This window comes from Malurus melanocephalus, unplaced genomic scaffold, assembly GCF_030028575.1.
Source record: "Malurus melanocephalus ecotype Western Australia unplaced genomic scaffold, MMel_1.1 scaffold_17, whole genome shotgun sequence".
Lineage (NCBI taxonomy): Eukaryota > Metazoa > Chordata > Aves > Passeriformes > Maluridae > Malurus > Malurus melanocephalus.
In genome coordinates this window covers 2,116,808-2,142,465 of record NW_026623249.1, presented here as the reverse complement: position 1 = coordinate 2,142,465, position 25,658 = coordinate 2,116,808, and the positions used below count along the sequence as shown (strand labels likewise).

Here is a 25,658-nt window from a genome sequence, read left to right as displayed (position 1 = left end):
AATCTATGACTCAGTTACAGAGCAGGGACCTCCCAGGATTACAGCTCTCACTAGGAAGCTCACAGCTCTCGCTTTAGGAAGGGGGAGAGAAGGATATCCTCTGAACTGAGGGTTTCTTCCTTTACCTTGACCTCTGATTGCACAGTGAGTTTCTAAATACCAGTGGCCTCCACCCCACAACTACTACACATCAGTTCACCAAAGAGAAAMCACCGGGACCTTTCTGCTCTGCAACTGACTGGACCATGCTCAGCTGTCCCAAGAGAATCTACATGGTCCCTCACAGAAAAACACCCTGGCCTGGTTTGATGACAGGAGGGGCYGGAGACACTGTGCAGACATTCCTGTCTCCTCTCAGACCCTGTCCCACAAGTCTGGGGCTATATGGGAGAACCCAAAGGCCAGCTGCTGTTGAGCCTTTACATTTGGACATAGGCAACCCCATGCCCACAGTTCTGACAGTCCTCGATGGATCACACCCTGTGCCTCTGCCTTCAGTTTGGAAAGGGAAGAAGCAAACAGGGCAGGCAGGCTGTCCTATCAAGTCATCTTCCTGCCAAGTGGGAGGCAGAGGGAACCAATGCTCCCAAAGTTCTTCACTGGAAGAGCCCAGCGTGAGAGGGAAGCTGTCCAACAACCCACACYTTCCTGATGCCAGTGACCAGGTCACAGTTCAGTTTTTGCTGGCAATCTTTTTCTTACGGGCAGAGACCAGATCATAGAAAGGATTCTGTGTGATGCTGGTCCTGGAAAGAAGAGGAAATGGGAGCAAAAGTAAGACATTTAATGATGGAGAGTATCACAGATAACCTAACTGAACTTGTACAGAGACACCACTTAGCAAAATGTAGGACTGGAAATCTGCAGGCTCACAGCAGAGAATTCAGCTGTGGCTGGAGATTCTCCAGAAGGGACTTTGAAACTCTTTAAAGTCAAGTGGTACCATAGTTGTTAGACTGCAAATATTTCTTTTCACCTCCCTTTGCAAGCTCTGATAGCCAAATAAACTGTGTGACTCTTTGTCCCTGGGGCTAAAAAAAAGACAACTTGGGCCTCAAGCTCTCCTCACCGTATTGCCTCGATCCACTCATCACGCTCTGCTGGTGTAGCTGCTGAGATCTTGTAGGATTGATGCTTGCCTTCAACCACCTTCCCATCCCCATCTGTTTTGCAGGCTTTGATCTTCTGCCCTTTGCAGTTGGGATTGAAGAGTTCAAAGCAATTCTGTCAGAAAGGAAACAAAATGGAGCAGCAGGACAAGACAGGGTGGACCAAGGACACTTCTGCCTTCAACCATGGGTGACAGGGTCAGAGAGCTTACAAAGGAGAGGACAGCAGTTTGTCTGTCTCYGAAATGCAACAGACCCTATCCTCCCCACCCAAAAAATTCTCTGTGAATGAGATGACCTTCCTTCTTAGGTAAATACATCCCTCCTGTGAAAGACTGGACACGAAAACAGGTTTTATGGAGCGATGGATCAAAACACACTTTCTGGGATCAGTCACTCCCCTCCACTCATGAAAATCCTTCCCCCTTTTAAATAGATGCAACATCCTCTTCTCTGCCTGCCACCACACAGATAAAAGGCACTTTTCCCAGAGCCATGACACATCGAACAGTGGGTACCCACAAGAGACACACAGAAAAAATGTGTCATTTCCTGGGCAAGTTGCCTAACACCAACAGTTCTGTTTGGTATACATACACTGTTACTCGTTACGGAGAGTTCCAAGGAGAGAAATTAAACCTGCATCCCCCGGTGCAAAGTAAGTAGGAAGTCAGCTGTGTGCATTCATCTCTGCCCCCTACACACACGTACACATTTGAAAACACACAGTACAGCCAAAGGACAGCTCTCCACTCATGCCAGAAATAGAAATTACAAATACAGTCGTGTTTAGATGGGGGCACAGGGAAGTTTGGAATGGCACCTTCCCTCTGAGAAGTGAGTAGGAGTAATTTGTGTGCATTTTCTCTTCCCTCTGACCACCTGATCACCTGTGTTGGCAGAATACCAACCAATGGAGACTTACCGGCTTTTTGGGGTCATCCACCTTCCGGACTGACAGGTTCTCCAAGGGGACAATGCCCAGAGGCTCTTTGTCCTGAAGGCAAGGAAACGTGAATTAACACCCAACATGCTCCCTGAATCTATGCCCCTGCTTAGAACCTCTCTGATTTCCACTCTGTGTGCCTTTGTGGTGGTGACAAGGGCAGGATCTGCCTGGGAAGACCCCCTCCACTGACACAGTGGGGAGCTCCATCAAGAGGAGATCACAGCTGCAGTGTGTAGCCTCTCTCCTTCTCCAGACCAGAGGTGAGGAAACAGCATGGGAGAGAGTGGAAGTGTGAGTCCAGTCTGGGAGCACAGCATCAAGAGAAGACTTGCCCCCAACCCTCTGCTCCTCCCTGCCCCCTCAGAGGCTCAAAACCACCCAGCACAGTTTCCCAACCTTGAGTTAAGCCTTTACCGTGGTATATTCAAAGTAATACAGGCAGTTATCAGTCAGAATGAACCAACGGCGTTTCCAGGTTTTCACACGTCCTCCTAGAGGCAGTGGGGTTTAGAAGCCATTAGTCATACATTTTTCTGTCCTTCCTTCCCCCGAGCTCCAGACACGCACACACAGTCACACCCTCCCAGTTCTCCCTGTAAGTGAGCCCCAAGGAGACACTGTGGTATCACTGACGTGATACTGTGTGGTGGACACTCACACATGGAGCCAATTTTGCTCTGATGGGGCTGGGAATGGGAAGGGATATGTTTTTGATTCCCTTTTGGAGCAGACAGAGCCTGCAGGAGCTGGGATGAAGGAGCAGGCAGCTGGTTTCAACAGCAGGTGTCAGCCTCAGCCTACTGCAGCCGACAGGAGCAAAGGACAGCAGAGATGACGGCAGGTTCCCGGGGGGGATTTGTGGTGGGAGGCAGGCAAACAGGCAGGTCAGAGCCCTCCCCCATACCTAGTTTCAGCAGCCAGCCTTCATGGTTAGGGTTGAAGAAAGTGTGGGTGAGGTCATTGCCATCATCCTCTGGTATGGAGAACGGCTCGTTCTTTATGCTCTCAAACAGATTCTGCCCCACAGCATCGGTGGGGAAAGAGAGAGAGAGAGAAAGGAAGAAAGATTGATTTCTGACAAGGATTGTACACAGCTATCCTAGGTGCATCTGGCCCATCACTCTGTTTGTACAAAGGAAGATGGGGAGTGGGCAATGAGCCCGGAGGGTACAACAGCCCCCAGTCTGCATCTCACAGGGTCTCTAGGGGGTCACCAGCTCCTCCCTGCATCTCGTGTCATAAAAAGAGTCTCATCTTGGAAAATGAGACACAAAATGRTGCTCCCAAAGCAAGGCATGCTGCAGTGACCAAACCCAGCATGTCACAAGTGCTGYTGTGGGCAGTATTAAGGTACTAGGATGGGACTCCACACCAGAGAGATGCAGCCCCGTTCAGACCCCAGGCTGGTGGTGCCAAACCCTGCCAGGATGTGGAATGCAGAGACCAGCACGTAGAGCCACCAGGTCACAAGGAGGCACATTTCACAGAACCAAGGCTTTGGCGCTGAGGTGCRAAAAGGTGACATCCATAATGGCAGAGTGACAGGGAGGCAGGTTACTGGCTTTCAAAGGATACTGAAACGTTRCTCAATTTATTACACAAGTTTCAAGCCAAGATAAAAAAAAAGGGACTACAGGCTCCTGCAACTTCCCTCAAATTGCTGGCAAGAAATGACACTCTGGAGAAGGATCTAAAGCCTTTACCCTGAGGAGATGCTGCTCAGCAAACCCAGGTGTGGGATGTAGGCAGCCGCTTTGACACAAGGCAGAAGTTGYTCTGCCCTGGCTGGTTGGCTGCAGACCTGGCAGGCTGCCCAYCTGTTCTTTGCCTCACAGGGCAGGTCCCATGCCTGCTGAGCCTTTGGGAAAATGCCAGCTGCAGCTTTGCTAATGGAAGCATCCCATTTCTCTGCACCTTTGCTTCTCAGTAGACTCCAGGGGATGAGAAAATGGGAATTCTTCTTACCTTTAAGAGCTCTTCTGGCAGGTCCCCTCCATTGTCAATGCCTCTGTTGATGGACACAAACCTCTCAAAGTGSGGTTTGTCTTTCACATTGGGGTTGTGCAGGCTGGTGTTAAGCATGATGATAGAGAAGGAGAGTATATAACAGGTATCTATCAATGAGAAAGAAAACCACAATGGGTGGCACTCGTCTTAGAGGGCAGATCAGTCCACACCTAAGGTGGCTTGGATTCTAGTCACTGAAGAAAAGAGTCATCCTCTCATCTGTAGGAGAAGGGAGATGTCCCCTCAGCTAGAAGGAAGGGAGACAGAGTTCATCTCCTGTGATGGAGGTGATTCCATGCCYTCAGGATAATGGGGCAATTGGGCAGATGTAGTCTAATAACAGCCCTGCCAACAGGGAAGTTTCTACAGACTTACACCTGGCAGTGCTATCCTGCCTGTGATGAGGCAATACCTCATGTGAGCCTGGGAGCACTTCTCCAGCCCGTTGGGATGGACTGCAGCACAGTAGCAAAAGGAGGACTGAAGATGCTCAGAAAAGCTTTGCAGGAACTGGRCTGCCTCCTTTAGCTTATGGGGAAATGCACTTCCAAGAGATGCTCCCTGTGCTATGTGAATGGTAAAGGAAGTCTCCTCTCTCTGGCAAACAGCCTAGCTCAGCTTTCCAGGCCTTCTCCCAGTAACTACCTGTGGACTGGAACACTCCTGGGTTACACCTGCAGTACCAGTTGGCAAAGGCCTCCATCATCCGATCAATCTTCTGCGCCTCCCCGGGTAGCCGGAAGCTCCAGAGGAACTGTCTGTCAGGAGCAGAGCCAGAGTTAGTCAGGCTGGGTGCAACCCCATGAAACACCATGCAACACCATGAAAAAATGGAGAAGTCATCCCATCACACCGGGGAGACAACATAGGAGCTCTGCTCCTCTCTAGAAATTGCCTGGATACATCAGCCTCAAACACTCCAAACGCAGGAAGCAGAACTAAGCCTCGCAGAAATCATGGCTCTGCTTCCCTAAGCTGCAAGGCAGCAGAGACCAAGAGAAAATGTCCTGCCAGGAGGTGCCCAGTAATAAACCAAGGTGCCCTAAAACAGAGTCACTTTGTTTTTGACGTAACAAGCACCGCAGACAGACATTTCCTGTCTGCATCCCCCCAGACACCGAAGCCACAGTGACCCACTTTTCTGCACGTGGCCAGCCCAATCAAGGAGCCATGGAAGTGTTTCCTGTCCCCCAAGGAGTTGTTGACACCTCACAGAGCAACAGCTCTGGAGCCAGCATACRCAGCAGGGTCTTGGGAAGCTCCCATTTCAGCCCAAGGGCTTCCTGACCTTCCTGGCTGGTCAGACCCCGTGGCTGAGCAGGCTCCAGCACCATCCCCTGGCACGCTCACTCACCTCAGGGCCTGCACCAGGTTGAGGTTGGCAAACTGGTGACATGCCACAAAAGCCTGGAGGATCTGAATGTTTGTGGGGTCCCTGGGAGAGAACAGAGGGGAAAGATCAGGTTGGATGCTCAGTTTTGATGTCCCTTGGTGTGAAAACGTGCACTTGGCTCCATCCCAGTCTCACTTCCTCTCTGACCAAGAAGAAGCCAAGATGCACACTCCTGTCTGGGAAGACTGCTCCCATGAGAGGCARGAGGAAAGGCAGCCTGTACAGCCAGCCTTCATCACACTCCAAAGACCCACCCACAGATGTCCTGCCCACCCAGCCCACTGTGGCTGGAGATATGTCCAGTCTTGGCACCTGGCTGAGGTCTGCCCCAGGCCATGGTAGCTCAGAGGGGCCAGGGAGGACAGGGCCTCCAAGGGATCTCCTCATCCTGGGTTACTCACCTCCCACCCAGGTAATCCCCAATGGCTGTCTTGTTCAGGCATTCACCCTTGTGGAGGAATCTGGCAATCTCCTGCGGGTCTGAGGACAACACCTGATGCTCAATCAGATACTGGATCCCCTGGGAAGGAGAAGCAAGACACTGAAGTAAAACTCTGTAGCTCTGTGGTCTAATGAGAAAGTAGGATCCCAAAGCTCTGATATCAGCCTTCCTTAGCTCTGATGGACTTGCCTCCTATTACTCTAGCCCCTTTATAGGAACCACAGACATGTTCTCATCTTTGTGCAATCCCTCTTCATCCACTCTGGGTCATCAGTACTATTTTAATTTCATCCCAAAATTTGGCTAAATGTTTGGGTGGTAATTGAAATGAACAAAACAGGGCAATGTAGATGGAAAGTCCAAAAAGGCAAAGTGACAAGAATTAATTTTTATATTTTCAATCTAAATGTCTTAGTGTCCTGTTCCTAAATGTTAATTTTTTCTAAATTAACTTACCTCAAAAGAAAAATCGTTTGTTTAAAAGAAGGATAATAAAATAAAATGCATTCAGACAAAAATAGGGGCATGAGACTACTTAAAACATTCTTTTCCTAGATTTTTCTTCTGTGCCACCGAACAGTGAAGATTGCAATCTTTTCAGCTCTGTCTCTGCTAGACAATAAGGATGGAAATGCTTTTTAAGGAATATAGAGGGTGTGAGTTGGCTTCTGCAAAGAGTCAATATCCTATTTTAGATTTTCAAAGACAGAGAAAAAGCTGAGGCTTTGTTCAAAAGATTCTTGACAATATCTAACAACACTGCAGTTCTCCAGACCACATTGCAATTCTCCTTGCAATATGCAATAAAGGAATGAAAATTATTTTAGATCCATTAAAATGTTCTACTTCAACAGAATCATTTCACTTTTCCTGGTAATGTGCACAATATAGGCACACAGTATATAACATTTTGGCCAGTCTGATTGGCATWGAACTAACAGAGCTAAACTGGTCTAGGGTTAGAATTAGTTTGGGGGTTCCTGCACAGCATGGCACAGTGCCACACAGAAAGAAGCCTTGGGGGCTTCAAACCAAGGTCAGACAGAAAGGCAGAATAAAACCTACTCTCATGCAGGCTCTAAGTACTGATAGCACTGCTCTGAGACAGCTCCCACTGTCAGAGCAATGTCCAGGAGACTGGCAAGCACTCCAGCTGAGGTGTGGACACTGGGGAAAGCATTTTGACGCTCTCAGCAGGGCACAGAGGAGGCTTGACAAGTTGTCACGCAGAGCAGCAGCCACTGAGCTGTCAGCTGTGGTGGTTAGCTGATGACCAGCTATCGCTCCTTCCTTTGTGTGATTTTCCTTTAAAGAGCTCAAAAAGTGCTCCGCCTCCAGGAAGAGGGCAGACGGACCTTTCTCACATCTTCTCTACTTAATCATGATGGTTTCAGAGCTTTCTGCAGAGGCCTGAAGGCTATGGAGTCTTGACACCACTGCTCAGAGCCCCAGAAAGTAGAAAAGCTATGTTTACTCCACAGCTCAGCCAATGCTACCAAAACCAAAACTGTTCCCCAAATGACAGAGGCAGCTTATCCTCTTCTGTTCTGAATGAGCCAAGGAACCTGACACACTCTTAAAACTTCTCACCTTAGTTCATCCACATCTATCACATTATAGCAAACTCCTCTCACAGTCAAGAAGGGTTGTGCTGAAGGAAATTTCTCTCTCATGGCATGCTGGCAGTGTGCAACCATTCACCTGTTAGTCCTCTGAGGTTTGGGTTGATTTGTATGGCATGGCCTCCAGCACGCGGCAGAGGGAGGCAACACAGCTTGATCCTATCTGGACACCTCACTCAGGGGCAGAGTGGAGGCTGCTCCTAACAGGGGCCTCAGTGAGGCAGGAGCCCAGCAGCCAGCAGAGGCTCTTCCTCCCAGCTTCATCCTCAAAGGCAAAATGARCAAATCCTACCTTTTCAGGATCCATGTTGAATTTCTTCCGGCCCAGGGACAGAATTTTATCCCTCTGTGACAGCTTGCTGCAAACGCAAAAAAGGAGGAAGGTCAAACTCAGAATAAAGGACCATGTCATTTCACTGACAAGGTAAATTAAGTATCTCAAGGAGAAGTGTCTGACTAGCCAGGAATAAGAAGAAATCTAAGAGAAGGGTATTCCTGGCCTCATTTCCCTGTCCTTGTTGTGAACCAACTCCCATCAGTGTTTTTGTTTTCTCAGCTTCAAAAGAGAGACTGTGTAAGCAAAGGAATACTTATTCCACTTGCCTGGTCTGCTCTCCAGGATTATTGTCTGCCTCTTGCTTCTCTGCATGTTGGAAACGTTCAATCTCTGCAAACACCTCAGCAATCTCTTCCTTCAGCCTCTGCAACAGAAATACAGGAAGATGAAGCAATGGAGGGGCAAGCAGCAAACACACACAGAGCATGTCTTAATTCCTCCCTCAGTCATAGGAAAAGGACAGGTCAGGTGGTCATGCACAGCCAAGGATGCCTATGAAATGGGCTCTGCTCTGCAATGACCCTGCTGGATTCCAGATGAAAGCAATTGGAAAGAGATAGAAAGATGTTCTCATGTCTTGTCAATCAAGACTGGAAAAGTCAAGCTTAATCCGTTTGGTGAGTGCCAGAGAACTCACCCCAYTGCCAATTTCAGTTCCTCAAACTATGTCAGATGCAAGAATCCTTCCATTGTGTCCATTTCCTTTGAGATTTTACTTTGCATGGTTCTGCTACACAACCAGGAAAGGGGAAGTGGAACTGGTAACTGTGAGAACTGGAAACTGTATGAACCTGGAGTGGCTGTATTGTGAAACACAGTTTTTAATGTGCCTGTCATTCAAATACCATTGAGCAGATAYCTGTCTTCAGGTGGAGAAAAAAGAGAGGAGGAATAAAAGTAATTACTGCCAGTTTTAAAAATCAGTTGTGGAATTCACTTTCCTTTAGGCCCATGACAGACCTTTTTGGCTGGATATTCTGTGTTGCCAAGGAAATGAAGGCATCTGTATCTCCTTGCTTCCATCCTGCAGTTATGGTCTACCTCAAAGCCACAGCTCTCTTCCAGGAATCACCCAAATGCCTCCCCATACAAACCAGAGCAGCCAGGGGAAGAAGGGTTATTTTATGACAGATCCTTTCTCATCAAGGAATGAGGATGTGGATGGAGCACGTAATCAGACAGAGAAAATGAATTTCTGCAATATCCCATAATTTAAAAGAGCTTCTGGGTTTCAGCTTTGCTCTGGCCACCTTCTGTTGTGCTTCATTAGTCCCCAGAGCTGTGAGTGCTCCTTACAAAGCTTTAGGTATTGCACAAATGTGACAAAGCCATGACCTTAGCCTGCAAATTCCAAATTATTATCAATTTTATTATTTTATTCACTGCTGTCTTTTAGCAGTGTTACTGGCAAGCCAAGACCATCTTCCTCTCTCCTCCCTCTCCCTTCCCCCAGACATTCCCAAGTATTTGTATTTAAGAGTATGGATAGAAACTTTCTGAAAAAAAAATCCCCTGGGGAAAATGTCTTGTTCTAAGATACACTTTTCACCTTAACTCATTCTGCTCCACTGGACAATGCATTCCCCATTGCTTAATGTCTTCGGGGYTTAAAGTATGGGTTTGTGCAGTCTAGCAACCTTCCTCTATTCATAGTGGGCAAAAAAAATGCAGTATTACTATTCAAGTATCCTGCCTCTCACAGTGCCCATGGCCTGTTCTGAAAATTGAAGAGGGAAGAACCACACACAAGCAAATCACAGGCACATACATTCATTATCTGTTTTGCAAGAGGGGACCAGAAACCATTCTGGTTTGCATCAGAGAGAGGGGGTCTAGGAGCCTGAGAAGTAATATGTGGTTTAGCTTAATCCTTTACTCTCTGCCCGGAAATATTGCTGCTATTCCCCAGGCATCTGGACAGCTTCATGTTATGGGAAAATCATTCCAAGTGCAATGATTCAGTGCAATAAGCTCTCTCAAATGGGAGACACATTTCATGGTGGAGGCAGAATGGAGCAGAAAGGGCACAGCACCGTGCATCACTGTGATGCAGTATAACTGGCTGATTTTGAGTCTGTTACTTTCAGACATTTTAGGAGCCATTGGAGAAATGGCTGAATCTGCTAAAAACAAAGAAGAGAAGCAAGTTCAACCACAGAAACTTGTGTGGAAGGTCCTGCCATGACAACTCTTCGAAGAGGCAGGACACTTCATGGAGGACTGGTTAGAGGTTCACAAAGCAAACAAAAGTTAGGAAAACACAGGGGGATGCTGCAGGTAACTAGGACTGATATGTCATTAGCAGGTAATCAGTGATTGAGAATAATTACAAATGCTGAGCCAGATGCCTGCCAGCATGACTTACTGAAGACATTTCTATAATCCTACATATGCAATCCCAGCTCATCCGTGCTCACAATCTGATCAGCCTTTCTCAAGTATCCCATTAGTGCAGTAGATGATTCCTACAGCATAGAGTACCACAGGCCAGATATATCCTGGTGGCAGACAGGCCAGGACAGCGTGAAGTTTAAAACTGATATTGGATCATGACAGAGAAAACGTCTCCTGTACAAGAGCACCTCTGCATGGCCTGGACTGTTATGCGAGGATGCTCCTCGGTGAAGACAAATTTGAGAAGGCCAGGCAGGCATAAGGGTCAGCATGGTCCTTACCTTAATGTCATCCAAGAGCTCCTGTTTGTGCTTCCTGATTGTCTCTATTTCAGCCTCCTCAGCCCCAGTCAGGTCTGTTGGCTCTGGAAGAATAGAGATGCCTGTGAAAACAGTGCCGGGGCCAACAGATAAATGGAAAAAGCTGCCCCAAMCTCTCAGCCCTTTACCCTCTCATTGGGTCATGACCCAGCACCTCTGATCTCTGTGTTTCAGCATCTGTGCTCCCTGCTGTTCCAACCACTGCATCTCACCTTTACCTTCCAAATGCTGTCAGTCCGAGTGTGAGCACAGACCTTACCCCTCTCCTTGCAGCCAAAGGCTGYGCACAGCCCTCTCAGCTGACTGTGCAGCAACCCACCGCCTACCCAGCCAATTCTGCTTGCCCTCAGAATGGTGGAGATGCTTCACCAAATGCTCTCTGGTGGTTTTTATCTCAGTCATCTTTAGGTGCTGAAAATCTGTGACCTAAATACTTCATCTACATCCAAACCTCCCAGGAAAACCATTGGCTTTGTGAACTGATCTGCCACAGCTAGTCAGAAGTGGCTTAAGAGAGAAAATCAAGGTTTTTCAAGTGTTAGGGCAGGATCTGGGGGATGAGAGCCTTGCTGAAGAAGGTGGGAAGTCTTTGGGAAGCTGTTGTTCTGTGGACCACAGACAATGCAGAAACAGCAATGCAAATAGCAGCAGCGCCAAGGCGACCACAATATGACTCATAAAATACCTAAAAGAATTGGGGTGACAGCATTGCTGCTAAATATAATCCAGRTAAACACAGCCTCTTCAGCAAGAATAAGAAGGCTGCAGCCCTAGAAATGAGGCAAAGCAGAAGATTAAACCCCGTGAAGAAGCAGAGCTCACAAAAGGCCGGGAGCACTGGAGGTCACTGCTGAACTTGCAGACAGGGTCCTTGCCGCACCTAAACACTGCAAGGCAAAGCTCCCCCAGGAAGCAAGGTCATCACTGGAAGCCCTGCTCCACTGTTTCATAAGCCAAAATCCCCTGGGCCTCCTGCCTTCCTGGAAAAAGGGGAAGTATTGCCAGATGCGTTGGAAACTGTCTTAGTGTGGATCTCACATGCAAAACAATGACTATAAATATGAGTGAAGGAAAAAAACGGGAAGGAAGCAGCTACAACAGACAGAAGGTGAAGGGGACAAGGACAATCATCTTAGTATGCTTCTTTTCTGTTATGGCCACAGCAGCTCAGAAAGACATGCCTTCCCCAGCCTTAATCTTTCCCCCATCCTCCTGGCTGGTTGGGTTTCCATGCACCAAGTACATTCCTGTCACTTTTCTCAGGCTGCAGCCTCTCTCCTGTCACTCTTCCCACTGCTTTCATTCCCTGGGGAGAGGCTGTTGAGTCTGTGGGAGTACAGCACTGGACAAGGAATCAACATGAAGTCAGGCTGGGAAGGACCCACGTGCCCTGCCAGCCCTGCTAGCAGCCCTTGTGAAGAGCTGCAAGAAGCTGACTGCTTGCTGAAGCCAGCCAAGAGGGAAGGAAAGCCTGTGGCATCCAGCAGCTCCCGACGACCCAATCTGTAGGTGAGGGGAAAACCAAAGCAAGCAAGGAGCTTAGCAAACAAAAAATTAACAAAAGAAAAGAAACCACAAAGAAAACCAACCAAAACCATGCAGTGGCTCTGCTACTCATTAGGTGGGTTGCTGACTTCCCTTTGAATGTCAACCCTGTGCTTCTGAGCAGTGCCCAGGTCCTCCAGCTTGGTTTACGYATCCTGCAGTTGTGGTGTCTGCAGGAGCTGAGTCCATCCTCTCAGCCTCTCCAGCTCACTCCTGTCGGGGCTTGTAATTGTGGAATTGCTGGGGTGATTCCTTGGCAAATTACCAATAAGACCTTTTGCCCCATATTTCTTTCTACAAAAGCACTGTAGGAGGACACAGCTGAGGAACCTTGCCTTCCCCCACCCCATCTGATAGCAAACTTTTTGGTGTCACTGGTTGCTTTGTTTCAGCTGCTCTATGCCTGTTAAAGCAGCCTAAAGCATCTCAAAGGGTCATGAGGCTCCCAGAGGACGCCATCTCATGCACACAACCCCCACGGAGACCATAAATAACGCAGTCCCCCTTCCTCCTGAACATCTGGAAACACCAACTCCCAGCTCCCACCTGCCCAGTTTGTCAGAATGACAAAAGTGTGGGAAGGACTGTCTGTATGGGGAGAGCAGGGGGGAGAAAGAATGAGTCATGCAGAAGGGGAAGGAATCAAAGGGTAAAAAAGCAGGAACAGGTGACACAATATGGAAAAAAAATGGATGTATCAAACTTTCAGGGCAATTCAGACAGAGCTGCAGAGAGGATCTTTGTCAGGTTTCCCATACAGCTTAAATTCTTGACTGCCTTGGAAAATAATTCTGAGGTATGTGCCAGCGCATTATTCCGCTTTCCTGAGAGGAGGCCCGATGCTCTGCTCTGCTCTGCTCTGCTCTGCTCTGCAGGGTCTGTTCTTCAATGCTATTGCACACTCTGGGGTCTGCACTTTGGGGAGGTGAACACAAAAGGCTTGTTTGGGGAACCAGCCACAGAAAGGTAAGCAGCAGGTGACTTAACAGAGCAGGCTGCTTTGCCTTTCCTTCCCTCTCTCTCCACGCTGAGGACAAGCTGACCAACAGGAGAGGGACATTCGGAGGGAAGCACTGCCTGGCTCACTCTGGACACTTGCAGAGGCAGAGGGATCCACCCTTGKACCAAGGGATTGAGGAATGGCTTCAGCCTTGTCAAAGCCCTCAGCACCACCTCAGTTCCACTTCCCTCTAGGACGAGGTCAGCACACAGATGAAGCACAGCCCAGGCCAGGGCTCTCTGCACAGGGGGAAATTTCACCGTGATGAAGAACACACCCCAAAACCACCTACAGGTTTCAGAAGGATGCTGTCAGCCCAGCCAACACTGAAGGTTTTCAGCTCAGACACACAAAAAAATGGCTAGCATGCTCTCTAGAAAGGACATTAGGTTGCTGTTTGGAAATTGTTTCCAGACAGCAAATGTTGAAAGTGCATCAGCATCACATTTGTGGGTCTTACACCTGCTCCTGAGGTTGTTTACCCCTCGTCAGGGCAGATACGGAAAGAACAACCTGCCAGKTCTTCATGAACTGACCAGGATTGTATTTTCAGTGCTGTCACTCAAAACAGCACACAGATTTCAATTCCAGCTGTGGTGACTTGTGCCTTCAGCCTCCCCATCTGGAGGGCAGGTCAGAGTTACCCAAACATCTGGGGACTTGCACGGCCAGCAGAGAGTTCTGTGTCTGCTGCTTTCATTTCCCGTTGCAAAGGGCTGTGCTGAACCATCCAGGAGCCAACTGAGGCTTTCAGTCCCGTGGAAAATTACATGAATAGGAAGATGGCTTTTGAAGCACAGAGGTAAGTGGGCAGTGACCACCCAGGAGAGCTGGAATGAAGCAAAAGCATCAGCAAAAGCAGCAGGGGAAGGTYATGAAGAAAAATTGTACCTGTAGCAGGGCTGCAGATCATCCATGTGTTACACACCCACAGTACCACAGCCAAGAGTCAYCAGGCTCATTTGCAAGGCAACAGAGGGCTTTGAGTGTAGCTGCTAATGGGTTTGGGTGCTTGGCAGCACACAAGACAGAGCAGCTTGATGGGCAGCTTYTGCCTGAAGGAGGCTCTCTGATAGAAAAATTTCACCTGAAATTCCTTTTGTTTTTTGATGTGGCTGCTGTGTCATCTCCTGTACAATCTACCTCCACAGCCAGAGATGATAGAAAGCCTTCCAGCTGCTCAATTCCCTCCAACCATGTGTGTCTCCCTCCTGCAGCCACTCCACAGCTCTCTGCCAGCTWGTGTCAGAAGAAATTCAACATAAATCCCAACAGGTTTAATTGCAAATAATAAACATTATTTGGTTTAATAAACAATTAATTAAATTGTTTAATTTCAGCTACGGGGGAAAAGGTGGGAAGAAGAATTTTTTTTCCTGGTGCCCTTATCCCACGTGACAACTTACATCAATCCTTCAGGACATCTTCCAGTGACTTTTGACTAGGGCTCTTACCCCACACATCTCAGCCCAGGATACCATGGTACCAGCCAGCTCTCCCATCTGTCACACATCCAGCTCAAGGGTTTGGCACACCAGCTCTGTGGCCTCACCCAGACAGTCCTGAGAGGAGTTCCGAAGGAAGCTGGAAGAGGACAGRCACTGCAGAGAGAGCAGCCTCCCCAAGTCATCAAGCCTTACCTGCAAACAGATGTGCACCGAATAGGCACATCCATCTCCAGGTGGGAGTGGCCCCAGGGAAAGGTGTGCATGAATATGTGATCTTCAGGACAATCATGCCACAATTGAGCAATTCCAAATGCGCTCAGTACTCTAAAGCTCACTGGAAAACTGTTTCTGGTGGCAGCCTTGGCTCCCAAGGGAGTTCAGCATCAAACAAACCCACTGYTCACCCAGCTGTGGAGTGACAGGGTGGGACTGAGCAAAAGCATCGGTCAGAGCCAGCAYATCTCTCCAAGCATTGCCTGTCTCCAGACTCTGCCTCGACCCAACTGAGCAAACCCACACTGTGGCTGAAGAGGATCTCACTGTGCTATCGCAGAGTGTATCCTTCATTAGAAGTATACTTGCTTGAATGTGTAACTTCCAATTAATAAACTCTGTAACATATAATTTGAGTGAATGACTGTGTCATACCTTCAGTTAGGAGACTCTCAGTTTTTGTAGAAGGCACACCCCAAAATAAATAGCAAAATAGGAGTTACCCCTCCTCCTGCCCAGTTTGTCCTCTGGAAGCTTTGTCCACAGTTGCTTTCAGGTAGTGAGGGCTGGGTGATCTAAAGAGACCCACTTTCACCAACATTCTACACCAGTCAGATGCTGGGAATAATTCATCTCCCACCAATTTCCTTGGAAAGCAAGGCTGGTATGGGGTTTGAGCAAGCCCTTTCCTGGTAACTATACACCTCAGAGCTAAAAASTGTACAACACATGTTGAAACTGGGCAGTGCTTTTTGCTTTCACTCTATSTTCCATATCCTACACACAAAAGCCTGAGAGGACAGAGTCAGATCCAGAAGAGAGATTGCAAGGTGATCCTTTTTCTTCCTGGCCCTTGTTCAGCCTATTCCCATTCAGCTCTCCCTCTTTGCTGGCTTTGCACAGACGAACCCTCAGAGCTTCCTCAGCCAGAAGCTAGAAATGTTCCATCTTGCAGTGTGCCTTTCCTTGCTGAATCCCAAACACTTTATCCACCACCTGCCAAAGCAGGAAATAAAACCTAAGATCTCTCTCAGTTCCTCAGAAGTCGCTTATTTCCTTTCACCCACATCTGCCCACTGAGATTACTTCAGGACCAGGCAGCCCCACCTGTAGATCACTTGGAGTTTCTAGAAACCTAATGCAGTCATTTACCTTAAACAAGAACATAAGCAAGAGAGGCCCCAAAACCAAAAGCCTTGCAAGAACATTGCACTGTGATACCCAACYGCATGAGAGGCTCCACAGAGGCAAACCAGCTCCTGGGATCTGTAGGGAAATTACTGAGGGGCTTGCCAGAGTTGAATGAAGAGAAGCCAAAGCCTACAAGTRTTCACCCCAAGTGTCACATACACTACTGACAGCAAGGAGCCTGCTCTCAGCTCAGCCCAGCACTACCAGCCCAAGGAAACACAGCAGTAATACTCTCAGCACAAAGGCCATTCAGTGGGAAAATTTCTCCTGTTATTAAGGGAGAGCAAGCAAAAAGAAATCCAAGCCTAATGCTGAAGACTGACACGCAATGAACTGTACCACCAGAGATCTTCCAGCATGTCATTCCTCCAGCCACCAGCCACAGCCTTCACCCTGGCTGCTGGAATGTCACAGTGCGCTCTGCTCCGTCAAACTGAGCACACAGCCCTCACCCAAAAAAGGCACGCGATGGTTGAGGCTTACCAGCAGCACTAATGTCCATCCTGAAGTGCACGATATATTTTCAACACAAGTGTTGTTCCTCCTTGTTTGGCTTGTTCAGATGCTGCACAGAACTGAAACAACTTGCGACCAGCGAGCAGACCGCAGCAGTTTAGGGGGGCGGGTTTCCCTGTGACTCCTCCCTTCCGCTCCTCATCCCCCCGCTCACATGTCAGAAGCTTGTAGCAGTGAAGGAAACCATGAGCTTGTTTCGATGAGCTAACAGGGGCTCATTGACTAGTTCTGAAATGCAAATAACCAAATGTATTTTCATCCCAGCAGCTTTTGGGGAATGTCTGTTTGAGGAGACTGAAATGAGCAGTGAGAGGCTTTAGTCTGAGCTACTCAGAGGAGAGAGAGGGGGAAAAAGGAAGTTCTTGATTCAGAAAACCCGTCTGATTGGGGAAGTGGTTTCATTTTAAAGGGAAGATTCTTCCTGTGTTAATTCTGCAGCAGGTTGGTTTGGGGGCAGGGGTAGGAATGAACACTCCAGAACTGGAGGATGGTTKATGGAGGGGAGAATAGAGTCGACTCTTTTGCCTCTCTCACTGCTCAGTAAATCGCTTGAGCTTTTTTTTTAACCCCTTAACAAACTGTTTTTGCTGTGAAGCCTTGTGAGTAAGAATAGAGTGAACTAAGAAATGCAATCCTCTCTCATGTTTAGCAGTATTCCTGGTGGTGAGAGATCTGGCATTAGCAGGACTGTTTTGAAGGCACTTGTGCTGCTCTGTTCTCCTGTGAGGCACAGAGGTGCCCTGTCTCCTCCAAGCCCTCCACACAGCTCCAGGAGGCTGTACACATCCCCTTGAGCTCCTTTTGGTTGATGTGTGGTAGATCTGTGATATAGACAATGTGGGGAAAAAAAACCCCATTCAGGAGAGAGTCATACTAGAGCCAGAAGGACTGATGATTGAATAAACAGGTCGAGGTCAAATTCAAATTTWAAAAAAAAACAGCCCAAGTGCTGTTGCATCCTCTGGCAGGATTGAAGCTGTGGAGGGGTGGCTGCTCTCCATGCATGAACACTTTCCTCTGAAGCATCCTATACCCTCAGCCCCCCAACCAGCTGCTGTCTTCATGGCAGGCCTTGAGCAGCACAGCAAAACAGGGCTAGACTTCCACCATTTTTTCCTGAGACAGCAAGGCAGAGTGTGCGAGAGCACTGCAGGTGTAGAAAAATAAGAAAAGTCCTTCTGACTCGTTCCACAGTCAGAGCTGCCATCTGTGTACGTGCACCAGCGCTGCTGTGGTCAGAGCTGCTTGTCACCAGTGGCTCAGAGCACGTGGGCTCTCCCACCATTGGTGCTGCCAACAGGGCCARTGTGAGCAATGGGGACATCCAGGCTGGTCCATCGTTCTCACCTCATCAAGCATGGCCAGGTTAGGCAGACTGCTGCAGATCAATACTCTGCACATTACTCCCTCTGCCTCCTGTGCCAGAGACCAATTTTTCTCCCTGACTGCGTACAAAAACTTTAATTTGGCCTGGAAATACCTGTTGTTCTGATGGTCACGAGGGAAAATACCAAACCAACAATGTGGCYGGACTTTTCTGCTACTTGGTATGGGCTTAAAATAATAGTGCAAATAAAAAGGAAATATAAACATTTCCCAGTACTTTCATGGGGATAAGGACAGGGACAAAGTGCCATGTATTCCTCCGTGCTGAACATATCAACTGTATTCCCATAGCTCTCCACAGAGCGACAAATTACAGGTCTGTTCAAATTCAATAGCCCCTTCATGAGGCTTAGGCTGCCACTCAGGTTGGGCTTAGGGAGTGGACTCGATTTTATAGGTAGAAAGATGGTGATTGTAAAAGGCTATAGGCAAGAAGAAACCCTCTTATAAAGATTACAGAAGGGTTGCTTAGAGTCTGATAAACTTGAATGAAGAGCCAGAGGGATTTTTTTTAGACTTGAAAGTGCAGCAAGATTGAAGCTTTATGCCTTTGAAATAAAATGGTAGAAGGGAAGCATAAGATTTTGCTTTGGTAGTTCAGGAGATGTTAGTCTTGTAAAACAGAGTAGCTATAGATTTCCTCAGTACTCTAAATAGGTCTTTTCATTTCCTTGGTGCAGCCTTCCTAGAAGACATAATCAGTTAGTTACTAGTAAAGATGTGTATTACATCTGTATTTATGAAATGCAGTGTATCTAACATCTGATAAGGTATAAAGAGTGCTAGCAGGAGGGGAGTCAAGTCATGCAGCTGACACTCAAGTTTGAATTTGCACATATAGTCTCTAGGCCCTGTTAYGTCCCTTCTACAACAAGCAGGTGAAAAATGTTGTTCAACAGTCTAAGCACCTTGTGGGAAAGAATGCAGAGTCAGATATTGATCTGTATTTATTTCCATCAAAGTGGCAGATGGGTATCACTGAGATAGGGGTTGTCACTGGCTGAGAGTAAAATGTCTCTGGGAATGGAAACCTATATCAGCATCATTGGGAACCTGCAGAAGGACAGAGAACCAGATAAGGCCAAGCCAGAAAACCCCAGCATGATTTAGTGTCTGAGAACAATTTGTCAACTGAGGGAAGTTGACAAGTGTGAAACAACCATTGCAAAGAACTTCAAACCCAAAGGTTTGTGCTGTGGTCTTCTGTTTACCCAGATCCATAACATGAAAGAGGAGGAGATGGAGGTGAGCTTCTTTTTAGTGCTCCAGGTGGGAAGATGGCAGCAGACCTCCTGTTTTGGCCCACAGTGGAAAGGCTGGGAGCAGTCACACTCTGCAGACAGAGAAGCATCCATGGCACAAAGTGTCAGGAATGGACCACCTGCCTCTGATTGCAGTAGGGCTGGTCTCCAGAACAGGCCATGAGTAAGACAGAATCAGGACTAAACAAGCACCTTCTGCAAGCTGGGTTTCTTATGATGGATGTAAATATCAGTAGTTTGTGTTACTGAGGCTGAATTGGAAACTTCATTCTTTTTCTAAGCTTTTGTTTGATAGAACAAATTTAGTCTGGAGAAGAGGGCCACATCAGAAAACAGACCGTGTATGAAACAACTCCAGACCTCTGTAAGAGGGACTGCAGAACATCATCACCCACTTCAGTTATGATCTGGGTTCTGAAGCCAGGACAGGCTTTTTAAACAAGTGTGGCAGTCTGATAAACCACAGCAGTGAAGGGGGAGTGAGGCAGCACCTGGGAGGAGTGGGAATTTTGGAAAAGAGAAGCAGCAAAGCAAGAACTAAAAGCAGGAGACAGATGGTATAAAGCTGTGTCAAAGGGGAAGTGGGAAGGCACAAAAGGGGAATATAGGAAGTGGGGACAGTTTGCAGCCTAGTCAGGCTGAAACAAATTAATGTTTACCCTGATGGGCACCCAATGCACAGAGGGAAGTTYTCATGACCACTCAGGACTGCCTGAGAGAGAGGTCACATCAAGTAAATCCTGTCAGGGCCCAGGGTAATGCTGTGACCGTGTGCTGTGTGTGCAAAGAAATGAGCCTTGTGCTGCCTTCATGAACAAGTCCTCCCTGCTATTTGGTCTGTGCTGAAGGATGAGCCTCCTGCTCAGCTCCTGCCCTCCTGTACAGGGCTGTGATGTGCAAACACCATTTCTGAAAGAACCCCCTTACCGTTTTTCCATCATCCTTGAGGGGGCAGAACACCACAGAAAGAGAGGGAGGAATAGGTGGTCCGCACTGCTTTGGATCCCTGTGGGGGGAAAACAGTATCAGGCATTTCCTTCTTTGTGTGCAGTCTCACAAGGGTGCCATGCAAACCCAGCACAACTGGGGCGCTCCAAGGTGATCTAGCTCAGGACCCTGGAAGCCTCCCGGAACAAAACTCTCACTGAGCAATTAATTCCCATGAGCACCTCCCTCAAACCCAGCAAAGGGAACAAGAAACCTCAGATTTGTGCCCTGCTGCACATGCAGAAGCAAACTTGTGTCAAGAGCACCTCTTGGTGGTGTGAGAACATCAAAACAGCAGCAACTGATCTGTGTGTGCTGATCTGTGTGTGCTCAGTCCAGGGTTACGGATGGGCCTGTTTCCTGCAGGTTCCTTCCTTTTCCTGCAGCATGAACAAATGGAAGGTTTTAATGCAGCAGGTGCCGGTTGTTCTCAGAGTGATTACTATATGTGTCATTTGAGTGTAATATCCCATTTTTAAATAATCCCATTTAATCCCATTTAAATATGATGGAAAGAAACATCCTGAAGGCTTTTATGTAGATCCTTATTTTGCCKCTACAGAGGCATGGGTGGAGGAAGGTTGTTTATAGATTCACAGCACAGACCTCTTACTGGACAAAAACTGGCTGTCCATTGCAGTTGCAGGGAACTATCTTCCAAAAGATAATTTACCCTCAATTTACCCAGAAATGAGCTCTTGCCAGGAGTTCATAGCTCATTGTTGGACATGCAGATTTACRGTGTCTTTGACACAGGGCTCACCTGGACGTGGGTGCTCCACAACAATGCCTCTTCCCTGACCAGTTAGACTGGTCTTCTTCACCTCCAGTCCCTTCCACACTGCCAGTCCCACAAGCCCATATGCCAGACTACAAGGACAAAAGCAAACACCRGTGTTCAGCAGGTCAGTGGTTCTTGTTCATCCCTGCCACCAGGTCCTCCTGGGCCACTGGCTGGTTTTCCATCCGGTCACCCTTAGCTTGAATCCTGTCCCTAGCATCCCCAAATGACTCACTCCCTCCCAGGTAAGACTCAACATATAGTCCAGCCCTCCCCAGCTCTTTTCCCCTCAGTCCCCTTCCTTCTCACTCCAAGTGTTCACTCTCTTTCCTTCCAACCTGCTTCTCCCCAGACGCATAAGAGTTATTGGAAACCTTCAGAGAAAATATATGGCGAAAATTGAAATGTTCCTTTGGAGAAGCTGATTCCAAATCCAGTTTCAACAATGCCCAAAAAGGGGTCAAATTCCTGCTTGGCTGTCCCAGGCTGCCTGCCCAACATGGAGTTCTTGGATCTTTAGGGAGTYTATCAGCTCTAGCTCCCTGAGTCCTTACTTGTCACCCAGATGTCTCCTACGGAGAGCTCTCAATAAGTCAAATTGCCGGTGGAGTTACAATGATTTTTCTCCTTCCACCAGCAGCATTCTGTAGAGCCTGATACACCTGCCTTTTCTTCTGAGTTTATGTCTCCTGGCCCACTSTATTCTGTGCCTGTCTGTCCTTTCCAGCTCCTCTCTGTAAAGCCTTTGTCCCTCTCTTATGTCCTTCTCTGACCTGCATTCTTGTGTCCTGTTCCTGCTCTCGCTTGCAGAGGTGTCAGTGGGTTTCCTTCCTTCCCTTTCCCTACAACCCACAGAGGGAACACCTCGTACAGCTGGTCACTTTGTGCTTCTGAAATAGTGGCAGGACTTGGAAACATTCCATGGTTGGAGGTTTCTGGGTTGCAGCCAGCACTGAATGACAGCTGGGAGCGCTCTCCTCCAGAGCAGGTCCATCASAACAGCCTCCTGTGGCTGCAGCAGCACAAAGGTCATCAGCCCTTGGAGAAACACTTTACTTAGAACSCCTTCCTGCAGGAACATCCCAGCTGCAAACCCACTGTTCTTGCTCTAATTGGCCTCCTGACAAAGCCTGGAAAATTTAATTGATTCTGTGCCACAATATCCTGTCTTCTATAAAACCCAACTCCTGCCCATCCACTCACCAGTTCAGGCTGGGGCTCACAGATGTGCACACGTACACTCTKTTCAAGACTTAATGTTGCACTGGAGGAGAAGGAAAGAGGAGGAGGCAAACCCTCATTTCAATGATAGAAAGGAAGTGGAGCTTCCCAGGATCATTCTGCTCTCATCTCTTCTTTCTTAGGGTGATTGTTTCCTTCTTGATGCTAAAAATCTTTTACTTTCTGAGGACAATGAGGACTGCCTGAGACAGTTGGGGTTGATCAGCCTCAGAAGAAGAGAAGGATCTGGGGAGACCTTACTGCAGCCTTTCAATACATTAAAGAGACCCATACTAATGATGAGGACAAGCTTTTTAGTAGGGCCTGTAGTGACAGGATAAGGGCTGTAGTTTTAAACTAAAAGAGGGTAGATTCAGACTAGATATAAAAAAGAAGTTGTTTATGATGAGGATGGTGAAACACTGGAACAGGTTGCCCAGAGAAGTGGTGGATGCCCCATCCCTGGAGACATTCAARGTCACRTTGGGTGGGGTCTGAGCAACTCTGTAGAAGATGCCCCTGCTCATTGCAAGGGATGTGACTAGATGGCCTTTAAAGCTCCTTTCCAATCCAAAATATTCTATGATTCTGTGACAAGACATAAGAGGCAGCAGCTCCCACTGGCTGCTTTTGCACAGAAGTAGTGGAGAGGTTCTATCGGGACAGACKGGTTTGCAGGGGCTCCTCTCATCGGGTCTTGGCTCTCACGGTCCTGTTAGGTGAGAAAACAGTTCATTGCACCCCTTGATGTGCTTTCTCACCTTAATGGTGAACCCTCAGGTTCATATAACACTTCTTTGTACTAATAGTCTGTGCAGGTGAGGAAGTGCAGCAGGACCTTATCCCCACAGGAGAGGAGGGACAGAGCAGCCATTGGGGGGCAGCTGCTTTCTAGAGGCTGCTTGACTTCCTTGTTCAGCCTTCATGGAAATCCTATTCCTTGTGATGTTTCACCCTTGATGCTTAGGGACACCGGGAAGACCTGAAAAACCTTCATTACCCCTCATCACTCCACTACTCCCACTTCAGATTCCCTTCTCTGCTTGCACCTCCTCCAAAGCTTGGATGATGAAGGAGAGAGGAGAAAACCCTACCCTCCACATTCACACACCACTTCTAACCCTGGTTCAACTCCCCTGGGAAAGCAGTTTGGTGCTCCTCACCATTCATTGGGGCAGGGTGGGAAGGGAGTGTGTGAGACACTCAGGGAGACCAAGAAATATTACAGCAGTCGTCATCCCAACCAAGGAGTCACGCCTGCTCCGCCTTCCGCCAACGCCCTCTGCCACAGAGCTGCCACTGCGGTGGAGGGGCGGAGGGACCGGAGGGTGATCGTCGACTGAAGTTCCCTCTTCCACTTCCTCCCTCCTTGCAACCTGCTACTCATTGTGGCAAAAGGGCTGATAGCCATATTTGCCCATCTCTCCCTGCTGATTGCCTTGGCCTGACTTCCCTTTGCCTCGGGCACTGTCCTCCACCACGCCACGGGTGCAGAGCCATGCAAGCCATCAAGTGTGTTGTGGTGGGAGATGGGTACGTACCCTGCGGGTTTGCTGGGGGTGCGGTGTGGGGCGGGACAGGCCGTGACCAGGGGCATGGAAAAAGGGGCTGCTTGGTGAAACTTTTCCTGGCTTTGCTTCTGATCTCCTGCAGGCTTGCTACTACTGCAGACATGCTCGTTCCTCCCTCCGCAGGGCAAGGGAGTGTGGAAAAGGGCATTTTGCAGGGCATCTGCAAAAGTGGAGCAGGTGTGTCCCATGCACAGGAGGTGATGGTGCTCCTGCCAAATTCAACTTGTASGCAGGAGTTAGGTTTAAAACCCATAAAGCACAAGTGTTCTCCTTCAGGTGAATGGCACCTTGAAAGCGGTCTGCTCATGGGGAATACTGGGAGAGGGCATGGCACTCTGGTCCTGGCAAGATGTCCATCAGGATCTCTATGGTCAGCTTTTCTCAGCAGGTTATCTCTGTAGTGGAGTATGGTGGAGGCTGCTGGCAAGGGGCCTCTGTGTGCACATGGAGAAGGTCTTTCCACTGAGGTAGGCACAAGTATTGGCCWTGTGGGGAGTGGGAGGCAACATGGGCTTCTCTGCCCATGTCCCCCGATCCCTGGAAATTACCTGATCCAAGCCATCAATGAGTCAAGCAGTCATCACTGCTTGGGGTGGGAGGGGTGAAGTGGGCAAGAGCGTCTTCTTGCCCTGTGGGAGAAGTAAATGCAAGGAACAGAAGGAGGAGAGTCATTCCTGTGCTTGGAATGGAATAGCTTAATKCCTGTCCATCTACTTGCTGGCCAGACTATTATCTGGGGCAGCTGTGAGGTAGCAGATGAAAGGACATTTACAGCAGCGCTGCCCCCCACAGTCACTTCCCCCTTTAGAACTCGCCTGGGAAAGAAGATCTCTGCACACGTAACAGTATGTGCCAGACATGTTCTCAGGGGCTGGGGCACGGGGACGGTGAGAAAGAGCCACAAATAAAAACTGCAACTCCTAAGAAAAGTCCCTGAAGGTTTTAAGCTGGAGCTGGATGACCAGGTTCCATCTGTTACCCAGTTCCCCAACCCCCTGTTTGCCCCTCACACATAGCACCATCTCTGTATCCTTCCCTCAAGGTAGCATCCCCCCRACATGTCCTGCTCTCAATCCCTAGGAACTTCAATTCCTCTTAAATGCCTTCTGTCTCATCATTTTGCTTCTCTGTACACTGCACCTCAGTACACCTCTCACCACCTTGCAACACARCAGTCCAGTCATCTCCCCACTGCTCTGAGCTCTTGGTTCACCACCCCTCACCTCTCTCCCAGCCATGCAGCAATGTCATCCTCTTAGCTCAATGCTAATAACTACAGGACCTTCTCCTGTCACTCATGTATTGTCCCGTAGCTCTTCTCCCCCCWCAGCCCCTCCATCACACACCACTGACCTCTTAACCTGCCCCGAGGTCAGTCACAGGAGCCTGCAGGTGCCACTAACCTCACCTCTGTGTTGTAACCTTCACCTCTTCACTGACCCTTTGTACACTTCTCTGTTCAACCACAGCAATTCAGAACCGCCCCCCCTCCATGATCCACTCRCAGGCCCACAGATCTCCTGTGACATTTCCTGTAAAGCTTCACCCCCCTCTGATAACTCTATGATAACTGGGAAACAAGGGACATGGGGAAAGAGCAGGGACTGAGAGAGGAAGACCTAAGAAAGGAGAGTGGTTGAGGAAGAAACAAATGTCAGAGCACACCGAAGAGTTCAGCTTCCTCCTCAGCTGCGCCACAGTTCAGCTRCAGAGGCGGGTGTCTTGTGACCAGGGTGCTTGTCAAAGGCACACAAGAAGGCAGAGCTGCAGCCCTGTGCCAGGGGACTTTGCAGGTACTGCTGAGATGATTTGAATATCCCCAGCAGCAGAATTCCAGCCTTTGCCTCAGAAAAGACCTCTCCCTCATCCTGGGCTGTGCTGGCTGAAGGAGGTGGCTGTCCCCACCTCCATTTCCTGTGTTCTGTAACTGAAGAATGGCCAAGCTTTCCGAGGCCACACAAACC

At 48.5% G+C, this 25,658-nt stretch overlaps 2 protein-coding genes across 4 annotated transcripts in view; one reads left to right on the top strand and one right to left on the bottom strand.

Annotated features, from left to right (window-relative positions):
* Positions 1-25,658, top strand: part of RAC2 (Rac family small GTPase 2) — a 113,380-nt gene that overhangs the window by 81,194 nt on the left and 6,528 nt on the right. The window contains exon 1 of one of the 3 annotated variants that reach the window (XM_057387796.1): positions 23,443-23,656. The exons of 1 other annotated variant lie outside the window; for it this stretch is intronic. In XM_057387796.1, the coding sequence (XP_057243779.1) occupies positions 23,622-23,656 (35 nt within the window). In that variant the 5' untranslated portion in view covers positions 23,443-23,621. Of the gene's footprint in view, positions 1-23,442; positions 23,657-25,658 lie in introns of those variants that run through there. One more of the 3 variants, XM_057387781.1, reaches the window with a different exon arrangement.
* Positions 1,066-16,598, bottom strand: CYTH4 (cytohesin 4). Its single transcript, XM_057387805.1, has 12 exons — positions 16,454-16,598; positions 10,535-10,617; positions 8,155-8,223; positions 7,815-7,877; positions 5,860-5,978; positions 5,420-5,500; positions 4,711-4,823; positions 4,024-4,172; positions 2,963-3,074; positions 2,473-2,549; positions 2,035-2,106; positions 1,066-1,224 (listed from the first exon to the last, which is right to left on the bottom strand). The coding sequence occupies exons 1-12, from the start codon at positions 16,470-16,472 to the stop codon at positions 1,066-1,068; spliced, it is 1,116 nt and encodes a 371-aa protein (XP_057243788.1). The 5' UTR covers positions 16,473-16,598.